The 16500-nt window shown below is 47.0% G+C and overlaps 1 protein-coding gene across 1 annotated transcript; it reads left to right on the top strand.

Annotated features, from left to right (window-relative positions):
* Positions 1-4327: 4327 nt before the first annotated feature.
* On the top strand, positions 4328-16081 carry CD2 (CD2 molecule). The gene is made up of 5 exons (XM_009704777.1): positions 4328-4388; positions 7285-7584; positions 10054-10296; positions 13794-13913; positions 15873-16081. Exons 1-5 carry the CDS (start codon positions 4328-4330, stop codon positions 16079-16081), a joined length of 933 nt encoding a protein of 310 aa, XP_009703079.1.
* The last annotated feature ends 419 nt before the right edge of the window (positions 16082-16500 follow it).

Here is a 16500-nt window from a genome sequence, read left to right as displayed (position 1 = left end):
CGAGTCAGCATTCCTGCCAAACCCTTGGCCAAAGCTTTATTCTGAGTTCACGATCTTCATATTTGCACCATTCATTCAAGCTGGGCTACTTCCTTTCTTGCCTCTATGTAGGGCAGAAGTGAAGAGGAGGTGGTACATAGCCAAACGGCTGAAACTGTACGTGGAAGCCAGCAGTTCCTCTGCATTGCACAGAGCAGGGGCAACTCGCTCTGCCAGGACTGACTTTGCTGCTTCCCCACTCTAGCTGCTGCACACAATTCCTCCCGTCGTGCAGAAAGCTACAGTAAAGGCGAAGGGAATGTGCCATCGTGAAACCCTCAGCTACCATCTGGGGCAATCCAGATGGAGCCCAACTGTTAGTCTTGCAGGCTAGGGTGCAAACCCAGGAGAGCTCTCAAGAATTAGGTTAGCCTTATCCAAAGCTTCCCCTCCACATGATATTACCCATCTGGCATTCCAATTAAGATCACATTCACTCTTCTTACAAACTCTGCCTCACCAAAGGCCTCTTTTTGTGAGAAATTTAGAGGTATGAAATTGCCATACTCTTGTCATCTTTCATGGTGAGGGTCTTGGGTGGTGGTGAGTGCAGGGTGTCTGACTTCATTCAGGGAGGAGTATCCCATGCAAATACCATTTAATACAACCTAAGCTTCATGCCAGACGAGATAGTGCAAATTAGCAGATGGGCTACAAATCCACACTGGCTTATTGCATACTGACTTTCCTGAGAAGAACACGCTAAGTGTATTTGTACTCTTCCTTTTCTAGTATATCTCATAACATTCTCTCTTTTTTTTTTTTTTGTTTTATAAGCCTCAGGCATGAATGTTTATTGGCTCATCACTAAGTTGAAGACTTAGAGCTGGGAACAGCTACATATTGTCTCTTGAGATGTTGCCTTCAGATGTGTGGGAGTCTGTCACCTTTACACTGAAATGTAAGTATGATACTTATATTCCCTGTGAGGAAACTGCTTAGTGTATTACAAAGAACAGACGAGTAAAAGAAAGAGCAAGCAACAAAAGCAAATGTATGTGACTACAGCACTTTCTGGCTTTTGCAGTGGAAACAATACCACAGAGATAGCAGTGGCTGCAAAGAAACACCCCATTGTCACGGCTGCACTCGGTGCTCTGCTCTACCGTGTGTCAGAAGATGGAGACGTCCAGCGATGCAGTGGGCTAGAGAGAGGTCAAGCATCCTTAGCCATGGGCTGACGGGCCTAACTGAAGACAGGTCCAGCACCACTGTACTGGGAGATAACTCCTTTTCTATCGGTGCCGTGGTTTTCTAGCAGGTTTATGTTTAGCCCAGCCATGTTACTTCCTGTGTAACAGGTAGGAGAGAGCGTGTCTGCAGTAGAAGAGCCTGAGGACATGGTTATCTGCAGGCCTGGCAGAGCTCAGCTCATCCCACCCAGCACAACTTGGGTTGGTGTTTGGGCTGTGGCAGCCCACAGCTGTGAGCAGTTGCTCTCGCTGTGCCTGTCCTGCTCCTTGGGGGTTGGGGGGGTGGGGGCTGCGCTGCCAGTGCTCCCTGCCCTGTTTTCGGGACATGCGTCCCATGCCACATTGCCGAAAGTACACGCTGACCTCCAGAGCTCCTCTGTGGCAGTAGCCCAGAGCTGTTGTGCTTTCCAGAGATACCTTCAGACACCCTCTCCTTAATGCCTTCCCTTGGGGCTTTCCTTGGAGGGAATCAGAGACATCAGTGCAGGGACTTCCAGTGCTTCCCTCCCAGTAAGATCCAGAAAATCCCTTCCTTCTTCTAAAATGGGGAAGGGGATCAAAGCCCAATCAGGACTGCAGCACGATGTTGTCTTGCTCCTTAAGAGAGGTAGGGTAAAGCCACAAGGATATTGCCGTTTCCCCACTCCGTATCTGGCAGGAAGGCAGAGGTTAGAGACATGGGCTGCTTTCTCCTTGTCCATCTGGGCCTGATGGTGCAGGAGGTTTCCGACGTTGGTTAGAAAAGGGGCTGCTTGGTGGGATGGACCATGCATGTGCCAGGATCTCATGGGGAGTCCTTGCTGCAGGTGGCTCGTGTGCCCCTTTGCTGGCTCGGCTGTGCTTTTGTTGTATAAAATCTCTAAGCGAGTTGACTTTGTGCACGCGCACCCAAGTAGACAGAAATACCAAGGCCTGGTGTCACTTCTGTGACAGGGGACATCAGCTATTGAGCCCTCACTGCCTCTCTTGAGTGCCTCTTCGCTGCTCACAGCAAACTCATTTTTGAACAGACCTTTTATATCCTTTAGAGTGATTTCTTGCTCCTGTCTGCCTGTTGCTCTAACAGGAAAAAGGATGCCATGTTTGATGTGCTATAACTGGTCTGCTGGAGCATAGGGGCTTCCAGTCTGAGTCATTTCAGCTGTGATTTTACAAGAGTGGGCATCTGGGCATGATAAACTTAATTAACTGGAAGTAGTGGCCTTCATTATGAATACAGGGCAGCCTTTTAAGCCTTGTTCTGCTGCTGTGGAGCTTTCCCTCTCTTCTCTCTCTCGCCTTCACACACGCCCGCATCTTTCCATTTGTATTTCATTCGTACCAATTCCAGTTTCTGCCTGCAGCTCCGCAGCAGGCAGCACCCAGCGAGCAGGATGGCACCTGGCAGGCTCTGCCTGTGCGTAGAGCAGAAGAACGGTCCCTGCCCCAGCACATTTTGCAATCTGAGTGTGCTGACAAACAGATAAAGCACAGGGGTACACTGGAAGCAGGTGATGGCTTGAGGAAGAAGCGAGACAGGGTTGAGCAGAGTGTGGGCAGTGGTTTCAACATGCCAGGGGGCTCCCTCCGCTCTGCTTTATGGACCCAGCAAAAAAACCCAAAAAACAGGAGAGATCAGGGTTGCTGCCTTTGCCCAAAGCCCTGTAGGTGGTCAGGCTGGAAGCAGATGTGTCCAAGCGCGCAGACCTTGCATGTCCATGCCAGCGTGGCTGGGGAGAGAGGACCCCACAGCCCCCTCCGGGGCTGGCGCTGCCGGCACAGTCTGCTTGGCTGAGGAGATGCCTGGACATGGCAGCCCCTGTCTTCGGCTTGTTTTTGTTTGCAGAGGGTAGAGGTCAGGCACAGAAATGTCATTTTGCCACTGTCGCTTCCTCTCTCCTTTTGCGTGTGCCTCCCTTGTGCGTTATTTGTAAGGAAACAATAACGAAAAGAAGGAAGAAACCTAGGTTTTGTCGCGATGTGCAGAGGCAGCAATACTGTGACCTTAGTGCATTTTACCTGAGGTAACTTTTTATCCTTTTGTGCAAAAAAGGGGTAGTTTTTACCAGCGTTAGTACCAGTAAAAAGATGACGAAGCTGGAGAAGGGGAGGTGTCTTACAAGACTTTCCTATAACTTCAAGGAAGAAGAATGACATGAATGAACAAGAGAGATTTATCTAATATTGTACATCTCCTGTGCCGCAGCTTTTCTTCTGTCTTCTTTCTTGGTCTACATCTGTGATAAAAAATGGGAAGATTTCAGTTACCACTGTAGCAGAGGGATTATTCTGGGGATGATATGATTCAAAATCCTCACCACCCCATCTGTTTCATGTTGGAATCAGTAATAAAGATTTTATTAGCTTCTCATGTGTTTTTTGTACCTAAGTCCCATGCCTTCTCCCAGCTTCTTTCCTCAGCTTCAGGGCTGGTTTCTGGTTAGACTGAGGGCAGTGTTTTCATTCCCTTCCACGCTCATCCCTCTTTTGCAGCTTGCTCCAACGCCCGGCTGTGCCTGCTGCACACCTTTGCGTGGCACTGGCCAGCCCCCTCGTAGATCAGAGGTTGATGGGAAGCTGATCCTGATGGTTTCCCAGAGAAGCGTGTCTCCTTTCTACACGTTGTCCGACAGCCATCGGCTGCCTGCTCCCCGCTGGGTGTCCTGGGCTTACTGTCCCCTCGCTGCTGCTGAGGCTATGGGGGAGCAGAAGGATTCCCATCACCCCCCTGCCCCAAAACCCGCATCTGTCCCACTAGGATGGTGGCATGTGGATGCTGGAGTTGAACTCTTTGGGTGAACATTGAAGAGGACGAGGGCCCTGGCTGGTCGTCCAGCTGGGTAGAAAGACGTTGATCCTGTATTTTAGTGTGCATTTTCCTTGTCACTGTATGTTGTCCCGATCCCGATAAAACACTCCGTTGAGAGGCATTTCTGCCCGTGGTTTTTATGCCTGTACTAGAAATGAGAAGTGCTCGGGTGAGAGCTGGAGGAGGGGAGGAGGGCACGAGGGCTGTACCGACACGTCCCACGACCGTTGCTCGCAGTAGAAAATCCTTTCACCTGCCAGGAGCTATCATTAGACAAGGCGACACTGGATCTTTTTTGACCATGAAAATGAACTTTAGGAGGATTTTCCTAGTCAAGTGCTTGCTGCTTTTATTTCCCAGTGTAAAATGTGAGTTTTTCTTACTATTTTTTTTCCTCTTTTGGGCTCTTGTTGTTAAAATTGCATTTTAAACCTTTTACAACTTGGTGGGATGTTGCTGATAAGAAACTAGCTCCACTTTCCCAATAAGTGAAGACCTTTGGGTTATTGCTATTATTATTTGATTTAATTTTCAGCTGGGGGGAGGGTAGGACCTCAGCTTTCTATTCCAGTTATAATAATAAGCTGTAAACAGTTTTGATTTTAAGTTAATAAGCCTTAATTTGACAGATGTATAATGAGAAATGTCAGCATGCAGTTTTCTTTCTGCCCTCGAGGTAACTTGTACTACATTAGAGATCCAGTTCATGGTGCATTATCACATGTAATTTCCTTTTGTTATCAAAGATAAGCAAATCTTTTGAAAGTGCAAATTATATTCTTCCATAAATATTAACAGAAAGAGCGATATCTCTCAGTGTCTTCAGTGGAGCTGAAGCAGTGTAAGATGTGAAAACAGCAAGCAAATACATACATCTTTTATATTTTGTGTATTATTGCTCTCATTTTAAAAAATATTAATCTAAAAACTTAAGGTGTTAACTCATAGATTAGAGAAGGTTATAAGAAGTAGAGACAAAGTCATGCACAGATATTTTTTTTTCCTCTGTTCATTCCACTACAGGTTGTATGTATGGCTGTTTAATGCTTTTCTTTTCCTCCAGAACAAAATTAATAGATAAATAAGGAATTATTTTTTTTTTGTACATGATATATAAAACATCTTCCCCAGCAGAAATGAAGATTATTCCCTTGAATGGAAAACTTGTTTCAAAGACTTCCTTACTTTTCTAAAATTACTGTGGGAGATTTTCCTTTTAACCCTTTCTGGAGACTGCAAGTGAGCTCTACGCTGTCAGTTTGGATCTTTCTGCTCCTTGGAGTGCATTTCAGTTGGCATTAACAGAAATGATGTTTCATTAGCTAAACAAATTTTTAGTATCATATGTGTGGGATATTCGGCTTTCCATTTGTAAGACTATGGAGATCAGATAAACATCCAAAGATGTATCTGGGTGGTTTGTCCATAGAGATGCCATTGAATTATCCTTGAAAACTTAGATGATTTATTTATTTTTTTTTTTTGCTTCGAGAGAGGAAAAAAAATGATAGTATCTGTTATGCAAAGAAATCCTTTTACTAGTTCTGAATACCTGTGCTTGACTGAGTAGAAACAAGTATCAGAATTCAAATATTTGGATATAATCTGTAGTGTCATCTGTGTGGAGGATAGCAGCTTCCAAGGCTGTTTGGTTGATGGTTGATTTCAGAAAATTTCGTTAGATATGTCAAATACCTTGTAAGAAATGCAATAGTGAAATAAAAGCCTCTCCTTAGACTGGGGGTGAATTGCCAGAAGCACTTCAGTATTAATTTTTGTGTTGCAGAGGCACACTATTTTAGCTCTTTGATTTCCCCTAATATTGTTAGTTTCGTGAAACAGTAACTGGATTTCAGTTTCCCCTCTGTGATACAGTTTATCATTGTCCTAGTTTTTTTGAAGGACTGTAATAAAAATATGCATAAACATGTTTTTTCTCTCTGTGGGGAAAAGGTGCTTAAAATACGTAAAATTAGAGCAGAATCCGCACTATCTGATGATGTGAAGAGGAATCTCCCGCCAATCAGTTTTATCCTGTAAATAGAAGTGGAATGAACATAAGAAAATGACAAAAGAAATAAGCTGTGGCTCTGAGTGCACATTTGGTTATCAGGGAGCTTATCCCACCTGGCACTCGTGAGCACTTTTCTACCTCCTCCTTCAAATTTTCCACCTGGAACGAGGTGGGGACAATACCTTACTTGAAGTGACCTCCCAACAAACTTTGCACTCCAAGGTCCTGGTTCACCAGAGATGGCCTTTGCAAAGGCTGTGAGGAGCCTGGAGGGGAGAGGGCAGGCCACCCAGGCACAGCCCAGAGAGTACACCATCGCCACTGGTAGTGATGCAGTTGATGTTTAGCAGCCTTGGCTTTCCTGAATATCCCCGGCAGCAGCCACACGCTAAGTGCTGCCAAGTCCTGGTAGCACCTTTGGGAAGCACCTACTCCTACCTCTTCTGGAGAGGAGACCTGTCATCAAAGGAGACCTGCAAAGAGAAAAGATTGATATTTTTTTTTTTTTCTTTCTTCTTTTCCTTTGCTTATCTGCTAATGTCTCCAGTGCCTGACCAGTCCACAGGTTGTGGGTAGCTGCTTGTTTCGCGCAGCCTTACTTGTCCCACCATGATCCTGTGCTAGAAAAATGGATCTATTCCAGCAGGGCAGGGTGCCCGGGATGGATGAGGAGGGGATACTGCAAACGCACAGCACTGGGTCTGCCTCCAGTTCAGTGCCTTACGTTCACTCACTGCTTGACATGGGCTACTGTTATTATTATTTTTGCGATCACTGTTATTGCTGAACTGATCCTACTGTCCAGGACCACTACTAGTTCTTGCTGTCCGCAGTAACGTTTGCAGTGATGGGTGCTCTGGGTACCAGCCTGTGCCATATGCAAAACACACCAAAGTGACCTTCTTTTCAGGAAGGGTGAAGTTCAGGTTTAAGTTCACAAGTAGCTATGAATCTTGACATTCAAAATCACTCCCAATAAATCAGCCAGAGTATAAAGCCAGCTTTTGAAAGCTGGACTCTTAGCTTCCTTGCCTCTCAGAATCAGATTGGGTGCTGACATTTATCTAATGAAAGATCAAGAGGCGCTTTAGAGCAGGGGAAGAAGACAGCATCAGTAATGCAGAGAGGCTTAGGCAACTCGGGTGGGGGGGGGTAGCAAGTGACAACCTTTTGGGTCACCGGTGTGGCTGCCAAGCGCGGGGGCTGCTGGAGATGCACTGATGGGCTGGTTGTTGTGCTTCCCTTTGCAGGCTCCGTCACCAATTGGATTTACATGGCAGTGAATGAGTCGGCTCTTCTCAGCATCCCCACTGCTGCTGGGAGCATATATGATGCAACATGGACGAGAGACGGAACAAGGTTGCTGCAGATAAAAGATAATAAAGTTAAGTACTATGTGAACAAGGAGCAGTGCAGGTGTAAGATATTCGTAAATGGGACTCTGCAAATACAGCAGGTGGTGAAAGAGGACAGTGGGAAGTACAGAGTGACTGTTTATCAGCAGAATGGAAAGTTGAAGGCAGAAGAAGACACCATGTTCATCGTTCAGGGTGAGTTTTTCCTTTTCCCATACCATTCCCAGCATAGCTGGATAAGACTTGGTGTTCTTGCTCTCTCCTACAGCCTTTCCTACTCAGTGACCTCCTTTCTCTTTTGAGGGGACTGCTGTGAGATGTACCTCTTTGCTCCTGCCGCTGGCAGCAGCCTGTCTCTCTTCTCCCTTCTCTTGCTCCTGTTGACACCCTCTGGTCCCTGTGCTGCTTTTGGGCTCCCCTCTTTGTCAGTCACCAAGTTCCTACGTGTACCCAAGCACGCAGCCGTCAGCATGCCCGTGGTGCCGGGACCCCTCGGGCCCCGAGCCGGGGTAGCACCATCGAGCGGGGCTGTGCTCCCAGCAGTGCCCTCCGTCCAGAAACCTCTTGGGAGAGCACTGCAACCTACCTGAGGTACGCCCGTGGCTGATGCATGGGGCGCTTCTGCCACTTCTTGTGCTATTTTATGGGCACTGAGTTATGAATTTTGGTCTCTAGCTACTGCTCCAGCAAGGCGAGAACCTTGCGTTGCATCTGCCAACCTGAAGAGAGCTTAGGAGCCCAGGTTGGCACTAAATGCCTGTATTTAGGCAATGTGATCTCACTCCATGTTTGCTCTAACATAAAAACCAGGCAGCAGTCACCTCCCCTGAGATACAACACAATAGGAGTTGAATTTGCACGCGAAGAAGACTCCTGCACTCTATCCTTGCATAGCATAACACAAATATGTGCTGTTCAAAGCACACTTAAGCACATGCCTGGGGATTTCAGCTGCATGGGTTCAAAGCGTGAAGGCAGCTTCCATTCCTGCGCTGTATCTTGTCCTGAGAGATCAGTGCAGTAGCAGCCCAAAGCTTTTGGGATGAGTAGGGGAGATGGGGATGGCTATTCTGCTCCTTTACGGCTGCTGCCACCTCTCCAGACCTCTAAGCTGTAGGGCAGCATGGATTTTTTTTTTTTTTCCAGCAAAAGGATAATTTTGCTTTGTCCTTCTTCAGCCAGCATGCACACCTCTGCCAACCTCTTTGAGTTTGTGGGCACCAGCTGGCACTACTGAAATGATGCCTTGATGAGGCAGCGGTGACAGCTGGAATGGTTTTAGCAGGGTTTCTGCACAGTGGGAGGCCCCGTGGCTAACAGACGGACAGACTGCTGAGCAGTGAGGGTGTTTCACTACTTCGGGAATTATTATTGCAAACTGTCTACAGATTCAGGAAGTCATCAGGGCCTGGTGCTATTTACTCATGCTCTACGCCACTGAGCTGTCATTGGGGTGTCCTGGGTTCAACTTCAGGTTAAAGTTCCAACCTAGCCATGTGCTGCATCATTTCATCTGCTGTGCAGCGGAGAGGTTGCTGTATCTCCAATAAGTGGTTTTGGAAGTAAAGTCCTTCAGTAACTGGTGGGTGCTGGAGTAATTTGTCAGCCAGATCATACTTTCTTACTAGGGTTGGACAAACAGTTGCTCCAAAAAAATAATAGTTTAGATGATATCATCATACAACTCCATCATCGGGCCCTGGACTCTAGTGTTTCACACTGGGATGTTCCCCTGAATGCTAGGTTACAGCTTCCAGAAGAGGTGTGGGCTTAATGAGGAAAGGGTGGCTGCAGATGTCACAGTGTGAACCTAGACTGCATTTGCTACGAGCAGCCCTTATTGGCTTTAAGATTTATGATCTCTATAACTTAACCTGCCTATAACAAGAGGTGGCCCTGGCATGTTTTTGTTTACCTGATCTAAAAGGTAGAAATTAAATTTTTTCCATCTGATGTCCCTGCCAGTTGCCCCTAGTTGAGGAAAGCCCCACAGGCTTTTCTGGCTCTTTCAGTGCCACTAGTGATAGAGAACCTGGAAATAAAATGTAGCTAGCTGTTTGCAGGATGTAAAAAGAAACAGAAATCAGTTCTCTATCATAACCTAACTGAAAGCTAAGAGGTGTCTGTTTTGTGTTTTCTATTCTGTTTTGATGGGTTTTCATGCTGTTGCTGTCGTGCTAGCTGAGTGCCGTTAGTAGTACATAAAGCATCGTAAGTAGCTGTTTGTCCTGCCTTAGAGGAAATCTGTCCTGATGGGTACAGGCAGATCAGAGCTGACTTCATTTGTACCAAAACGCTGGGGCCAAAGTTGGGAGGGGGCTGTGTTCTGAGTCTCTCCCATCCGCCGCCTCCCCCAAAACCACAACTTCCTCCCCTCGCCTGCCTGGCTGTGAGCCAGGCTGAGCCTGAAAGTAGTCCAGCCTTGGTGGTGCACCTCTGCTTTGCTAGGTCAAATACGTAGGTTCATATACTGCATTTTCTTTATTATTGCCGGGCTACTTCTGTAGTAGAGGTCTAATTTGCTCTTTGTTCTTCTCTGGTCTTATTAGCTGGTGTTACTCTCTTACTGCTTGTCAGGGACTAATTCTTTGTTCTGCTTAATAATGGAGTTTTTCAAAAGGAGAAATAATCTCAGATGCACCTGTCCATTCTCTTCTTTTTCAGACCCTGTCCCTCAGCCAATCCTCAGTGCTGAATGCATGAATAAAACTGTATCTGTCAAGTGTGAAGTGAAGCAGAAGACGAAAGATGAAACATTTACAATAGAACTGACTCAAGATAAAAGCAAAAAAATCCAAAAGAATGCAACAAGGTTGGAATTGCACACGCGGTATTCTGGGACATTCAGATGTGTTGTTAAGAATCAAGTCAGCAAAAAAACGGCTGAAAAAGTAATTAAGTGCTCAGGTAAAAAAAAATCTATGGTTTCCAGAATCTGCTAGGCTGGACCTACAAAACCTGATGCAGTTGCACATATCTGTAGGACTGGTCCAGGTGGTAGGAGCATCAATAGTTCCTGGTATCTGGTATTGCAAGTCCATCGCCGACGCAGTTATTGGGAGCCAATGCTGCTGTGGTAGCCAGGATGCGAGTCACACTTTCTGCTTGGCATTTCCCAGCCTTGTCGCATCTCCACCCTCCCCACTGTGGGGCTGCCTGCCCCACTGCTACCCTTATGGCGTCCCTGCTCTAACAGTGGGGAGGCCAAACTGGGGGCAGTGAGATGCGAGATGGGTCATGCTCCTCCTCTTCTTCTGCAGCCAGTGCTGTTTTCCCCTGTGCTCAGTGAAGCCTGGGGGCTTTTTTGAGGTTTTTCTGGAGTAAAGAGCCTTGTGGGTGGCAGAGAGGCCCCCGGGGTGCACTGCGATGCTGCTTCTGCTGGAGGTGAAGTCTCCTGGGGGAAACCGCACCCTGCCAGCGATATCGGGCTGGCTGAGGGGTAAAGGAATGAGAGAGAGATTCTCGCTCATCCCGTCATTTTCTTCCTCCCCTCCATCACTGCTGAGTCTTCTTCCAAAAGTTGCCAGAGATATCCTGACAGACTTTTTGGTGTCAGCATCCTGACAGACTCAAGTGGTGTCAACCATCACTAGTGGCAGACCGATGAAGTAAAGGAGAAAGTGGGGAGGTGGGCCTGAAAGTGTTTTAATCACACATAGCAGTCTGAAAAAGGCAGAAAGCACCTTCCCCCCTCATTTTCATCCTCCTTTATTCCTTTAAAAATAATGGTACTTCTCAAAGGTTGACTTCAGTCAACTAGTCCAAAGCCAAAGTGTTGACTTCAGTAAGATAGTATAAAACTACCTGAGCTACCACAACATAAATTAACGGATTAGTTTTGGAAAATATGGCTTGGGATCTTCTATGTATGTGAAGCCATGGGATTTGCTCTTGATTTACATTCTTATGGTGAGGAAATCAGTTGCATGTTATTTTCCTCCTCTCCATGATCATATACCTATGAAGGTGGTGGTTGCCTGCTACCTATGGATGTGGATGGGTGCTCTCACAAGGGGAACGATAAGATCCTTGGACTTTCCAGCTTGGCCCAGAAATCAGGAGGCAGGTTATGGAGAATTTAGCTGAGCTTTGTGGTTGCATGGCTTAGATGAGCATGGCTCAAATGTACCATGGATTTTCTTACTCACCTGAAGCGTCATCTTTCTAAACCACAGATGCAGCAAAAGAACTGAAGGAATTGCATTTTAAATGAGCAGAGTCATGCTGAAAATTATTAGATAGGCAAAAGAAGTCATCGCTCCCCCTCGTAAAAGTTTTGAAAGTTAAGGCAAAAATAAGGGACAGATGATACTGGTATGACACTGGATGTGGTGTTAAGTTCAAAGTTTGGATTGCCAGTGCAGTACTGGGGAAAAGTCCTTGAATTTGCAGGGCTTGGGTTCATCCCACCTAACTGTGAGTACTTCACTTAAAGCACTGTCTTGTTCTAAATTCCTGCTAGAGCTAGTGGAGAGCAGAGGGCTCACAAAAGCTGGCTCAGTATTTTCCAATTTCAAGCTGTTTCTACCACAGAAAATTTAGGGCAAGTCTAAGTCCAAAGGCCAGCCCATGGTGTGAGAAGGGAGGGAGCAAGCCTTAAGGTATAGAGGCCTTACTGAAGTGATCCAAGATCTGCTGAGGCTGACTGACAGGCAAGGGACTGAGGGATGGGGTGGCCTTTGCTCTCCTGTGCAGCCTCCGGAAGGATCCCCCTGATGTGTAAAATAGCCAAAAAAAGGGTTGTTTTCTGCTGCATGAGCTGCCTGACCTGATGGGCTGCACAGTCCTGTTGGTGCTAGCATTGGGAAGGGGCTGGGGTGTGAGGGAGCAGGACGTGGCATGGACTTTGGAGCCAGGTGTGAGAACATGCTGCTGGATTAGGTCCATTTAAGGCAGGGCAAAGTCGCCTAAAGCACTTGTCTTAATGAGGAAAGGCTGGCTGAAGCTGGCCGTCCCAGGGCACAAGCCAGGCAAGCGTGGGCCTGCCTGCGTTGCTGGTATAGGCAGATATTAACCACCAGCTAGGTACTTTGATTTCACTTCTCAGCCTTGAGAAATGCTCTTCTTTCACAGGGTGAGTTGGGTGGGAGAGTTTGTTTTTTGTCAAATAATTAACAGAGAAATAAAAGGTTTGCCATACTGATCTTTAAGGTACAAATGTAGTATTTCTCAGACACCAAAAAAGCACTAAAACCATGTAGCACAACCCTTCCAACTCAGACTAAAAACCCCTCAAACCTTTCTGTGTGATGGCAGGACTCAGCTACCTCCATAGTAGATTAAAAATCCCTCAGCTTGCAGTCAAACCTTCCAACCCTGCTGCCCTCCATGAACATCAGGTCCTGCATTTGAGGTCTATCACCTTGAATTTTGACCTTTAGTGGGCAAAGCATGCTTCAGATGGGCTTCAGCTCAGCTAACTTTTCATATGAGCGTTAACTACGCGTGAATCTGCCTGGGCTCACCTTAGAGTCAGCTGGGAGAAGCAGGCACAGAAAGGGCAAAATACACCTTGGTGTAACACTGGCAGCTAAAACAGGTGAGGAGAACAACATCTCTGAGGGTACTCATCTATTTTTCCATTGGGGCAGCCCAGGCTGATGGTGGCCTTTGTACTGTAGACACTTTGGCTTTGTCTTCACTCTTTGCCCTCCATGTGCATGCCCAGTGAATGTTAAGGGTGGTACCAGCGGTATCATCCCCTTTGGAGCTTTGTCCCTCAAGAAGCCAAGGAAGGTGCACTTCTGCTGGATTCAGCTCCACGGCGCCTGTCCTCGAGCGTGAACACTGAACGCCTGGAGGACAGTCCAAGCAGGAACTGGTGAAGGAAGGCCAGCATCCAGCAAACCTTATCTGCTGAAAATAAGGAACGCTCATATAAACTCTTGCTTGCCGGGCAAACCAAACTCTCATTTTGAGACTGTGGGATGTTTGGTTGTGTTCTTTTCCTTTTCACTATTTTTTTAAAATTTATGTACAGCCAAAAATTGAAGAGGGCGTACCAAAATACTATGTAGCAAGCTAGTCTCAGTGTTTCCAGCTCAGTAGGAAGTACTTAAAAAGTTTATTTTTGTTAGATGCTGAGCACTGCCTGGATGCTCGTTGTCCTTAAAAGGGTCCATTGCTAACAGGGACAGGGCATTTGCAGTAATTTAAATAAGATGAGCTGGCACACGTGAATGCTCTGGTTTCAATTTTCTGCAGAACTTGAATCTATCGGGGAGCAATCAAAATTCTCCACAATGAGGACCAGCAGCTTTCTGCTGTGTACAGAGAAAAGGCAAAGGGTGGGCTCTCTCACTGCGGCTGCCTTTACAATCAATGTAAGAAAATACAGAATTCTAGGTAGGCGTTGTGCAAGTTATTTCTTTCCCTCTAACATCCTATTTCATTCCCTTAACTAGGCCAGCTGGACCTTTTACTCATCCTGAGCATAGCAGGTGGTGCAATCTTCTTTGTCATCTTAGTGACTTTGCTTATTTATTGCATCAGGAAGAAGAAAGCAGAAAGGCTTGAAGGTGATGGTAAGTGTTTAAGGGGCTTTGTGTTGCTGTTCAACCACCTAAAATCTTAGAGCTTCCCGCTGACAGCAGCCCTGTGGGCAGGGCCATGCTCTCTTCCTTGGCGTGAGCAATAACCCGGTTTTGGCATATGGTGAATCTCGGCAAATCGGCTGGTATTGCCAGTCTCATTTTCTGATACATACTTTGAAGTAAGACTTCTTGTTCTCAGGCCTTTTGTTTATTCATGGAGAAAGAATTGCTCCTCTAAATCTTGGCCAAGGCCACCAGTTGTGAGCATCTGTGGGGCTAAAATGTACAATTAGATATCCCATCAGCAGATTTTTTTCATTAAATCTATGTGATGTAAAATTAGGATCCTTGAAATCATTAGTCACGTTTGGAAACATTGTTGGTAGTGAGAAGGGGCAAGAAGGGCTCAGCTTTTCTGTGAGTTTCCTCAGGCATCTCACAGAACTCATCCTCTCTACAAAACATTGTCCTTGGAGGCCTATCAACACTGGAGGTCCAACTGGGGACACTTTGAAGAGCTGAAGTTTTCAGAGTGGGCAGAGATTTCATCTGTTGTCCAAAATTCATGCCTCTTTAAGACCGTAGCAAATACTCTGCTAGAGCCTTCTCTGAGAGTAGGCTCTCACTCTTGACAGAGAGGTTGCCTGGAATTACAGTCTGGGCCTTCCTGCTGGTTTGGGTGGACAGAGGATACTGAGCTGCCACTCAAGAAGAGTTGTCTGGCCCACCTGGAAGGAGAGGTTAAAGCAGGAGAGAGATGGCCCTTGGCAGGGCTTGTTTAAAGGCTTGTTTCCAATTCCTGCCCCCACACACTGTGTCAGGCTTCCTGTGTGGTCTCAAATAACAGCTAGTCTTCCTGTGAGTCAGTTCGTGAGTTACAAACTGGGAGTAAAAGCTCCTTTGTACACACAACAGTCTTTGTCAAGATATAGAGGGCAATGCCTGAAGGAAACCTCAGCTGATACATCAAAGGTGCCAGTGGTCAGGTTGACAAGGGTGAGCATGACCAGTCCCACGGCTGTAGGGAGTTGCAACCTCACTGTAACTGAGCGCAAGCGCTTTCCCTGTTCACTGGGAGAGCTCACCCACCACGGTGCAACCACAGGATGCCATCTCAGAAGGCTTCCCATAGCTTGTGAGAACAACGCTGGTGTGAGCATAGCCACCTGAGTGTTATTTTACATTATGGTGGTTCTTGTTTGAGTGGGATATATTACTCCTTCAACTGTGCAGTGATAGCATATCCTCAATTCTTGGGTCTGGATTCAGCAAGAATTAAGAAAAAGAAAGTCTGGGAAAATGAGAACTCATATAAGAGGGTGACTAGCTGCTTTGAAACAGTTTGGTGTGTGCTTAAGGCCATTTCAGTGTCCCAAGAGGTAAATCCCTCAATCCCTAAGATAAGCTGGCTGACATTTCAGAAACGATGAGTCAGTGATCAGAAGTCAGCTGGCATGAGTTTACTTCTACGTGTGGGAAAATTAATGCTGGCAAAATGGACCTCTGGCTTCCCGGTGCCTGGAAATCCCAGCACGGATGGTGGCAGGGCAGAGGGCTTTGACGTTGCTTCCTGGGGTTACATCTCACTTTCCCTTCAGTGGCCCGTTTCAAAAAGAGGACAGAGCATCTCAGGCTGGGGGTGTCCGTCAGGACCGTGGGGCCCTCCCCAGCAAAGTCAGTTCCCCCAACACAAGAGAGGGCAGAGCTGTCCCAAATGCCCCCAGGTACCTTGACCTCAGCCAGACAACCAAAAATCTGTCAGGTTTGCCCAGGATGTGCAGGCAGAGCTGATTTTGGTTGTTCACCAGAGTAGTAGGAACACCTGAGAGTGACAGTGGCCTTCCAGGTAAGACCAATATTTGGCTGTTTCTTCCTTGGGCTAAGCACTTTTCCCCGGCTGTTCGACTTCTGCTCGGTATGTACCTGACTGGGACCCTTCTGTCGTTGCAGATGAGGAGCGGATGACGCAGGTTCGCCAGGTGGACAGTGAAATGGTGGTGCGGGAGCTCCCTCAGCCGCCGTGCAACCCCACCCCGAAGCAGCTGCGTGTGCAGCAGCGGCCGCTGCCGCAGCCCCAGATACAGCCGCAAGCGCTGCCCCCACGGCCCAGGCCCCGCACTCAGCAGCGGACTCCAAACCACCCGAGAGAAAGACCTTGAATGTCTGCCCTGGGAAGGGACGGTGGTCTCTCTGCTCCACCATTCACTGGGAAAATAAAGTTTCCAATAGTCAGGAACCCCTCAAGCCCAGCCTTGCGTAATGCTCAGCTATGAAACGGCAGCTTTTGTTGCAGAAAATTGGAGAGAGCGTCAAATGGAGATGAAGAGACCCAGTGGAGGAGATTCAAGGTGATGGGCATTCATCCCTGTGGCCATTTTTCTTCAAATGTCTCCATGTTAGAGTATGGAACATTGAGCCTTGAAACCTGTGTCTTTCTGTGGTTCACTTGTTTTTACCGCACCTTGTCTTTGTGCTTGTTGGATGGATTATATCAAGAAGCAGCTAAAGGTCTAGTGTGACAACATGGGGATAAGGATCTTACAGGGTTTTGTCACGTATGTTTCCTTCCTCCTGCCAC

This window comes from Cariama cristata, unplaced genomic scaffold, assembly GCF_000690535.1.
Source record: "Cariama cristata isolate BGI_N322 unplaced genomic scaffold, ASM69053v1 scaffold10560, whole genome shotgun sequence".
Classification (NCBI taxonomy): domain Eukaryota; kingdom Metazoa; phylum Chordata; class Aves; order Cariamiformes; family Cariamidae; genus Cariama; species Cariama cristata.
The sequence above is the reverse complement of the archived record's forward strand: the minus strand, read 5'-3'. Positions and strand labels throughout refer to the sequence as shown.

Coding starts and splice junctions, on each gene's coding strand:
- CD2 (XM_009704777.1), top strand. CDS start 4,328: ATGAACTTTAGGAGGATTTTCCTAGTCAAGTGCTTGCTGCTTTTATTT. Junction 4,389..7,284: donor TTTATTTCCCAGTGTAAAAT/GTGAGTTTTTCT, acceptor TTCCCTTTGCAG/GCTCCGTCACCAATTGGATT. Junction 10,297..13,793: donor AAAAGTAATTAAGTGCTCAG/GTAAAAAAAAAT, acceptor TCCCTTAACTAG/GCCAGCTGGACCTTTTACTC.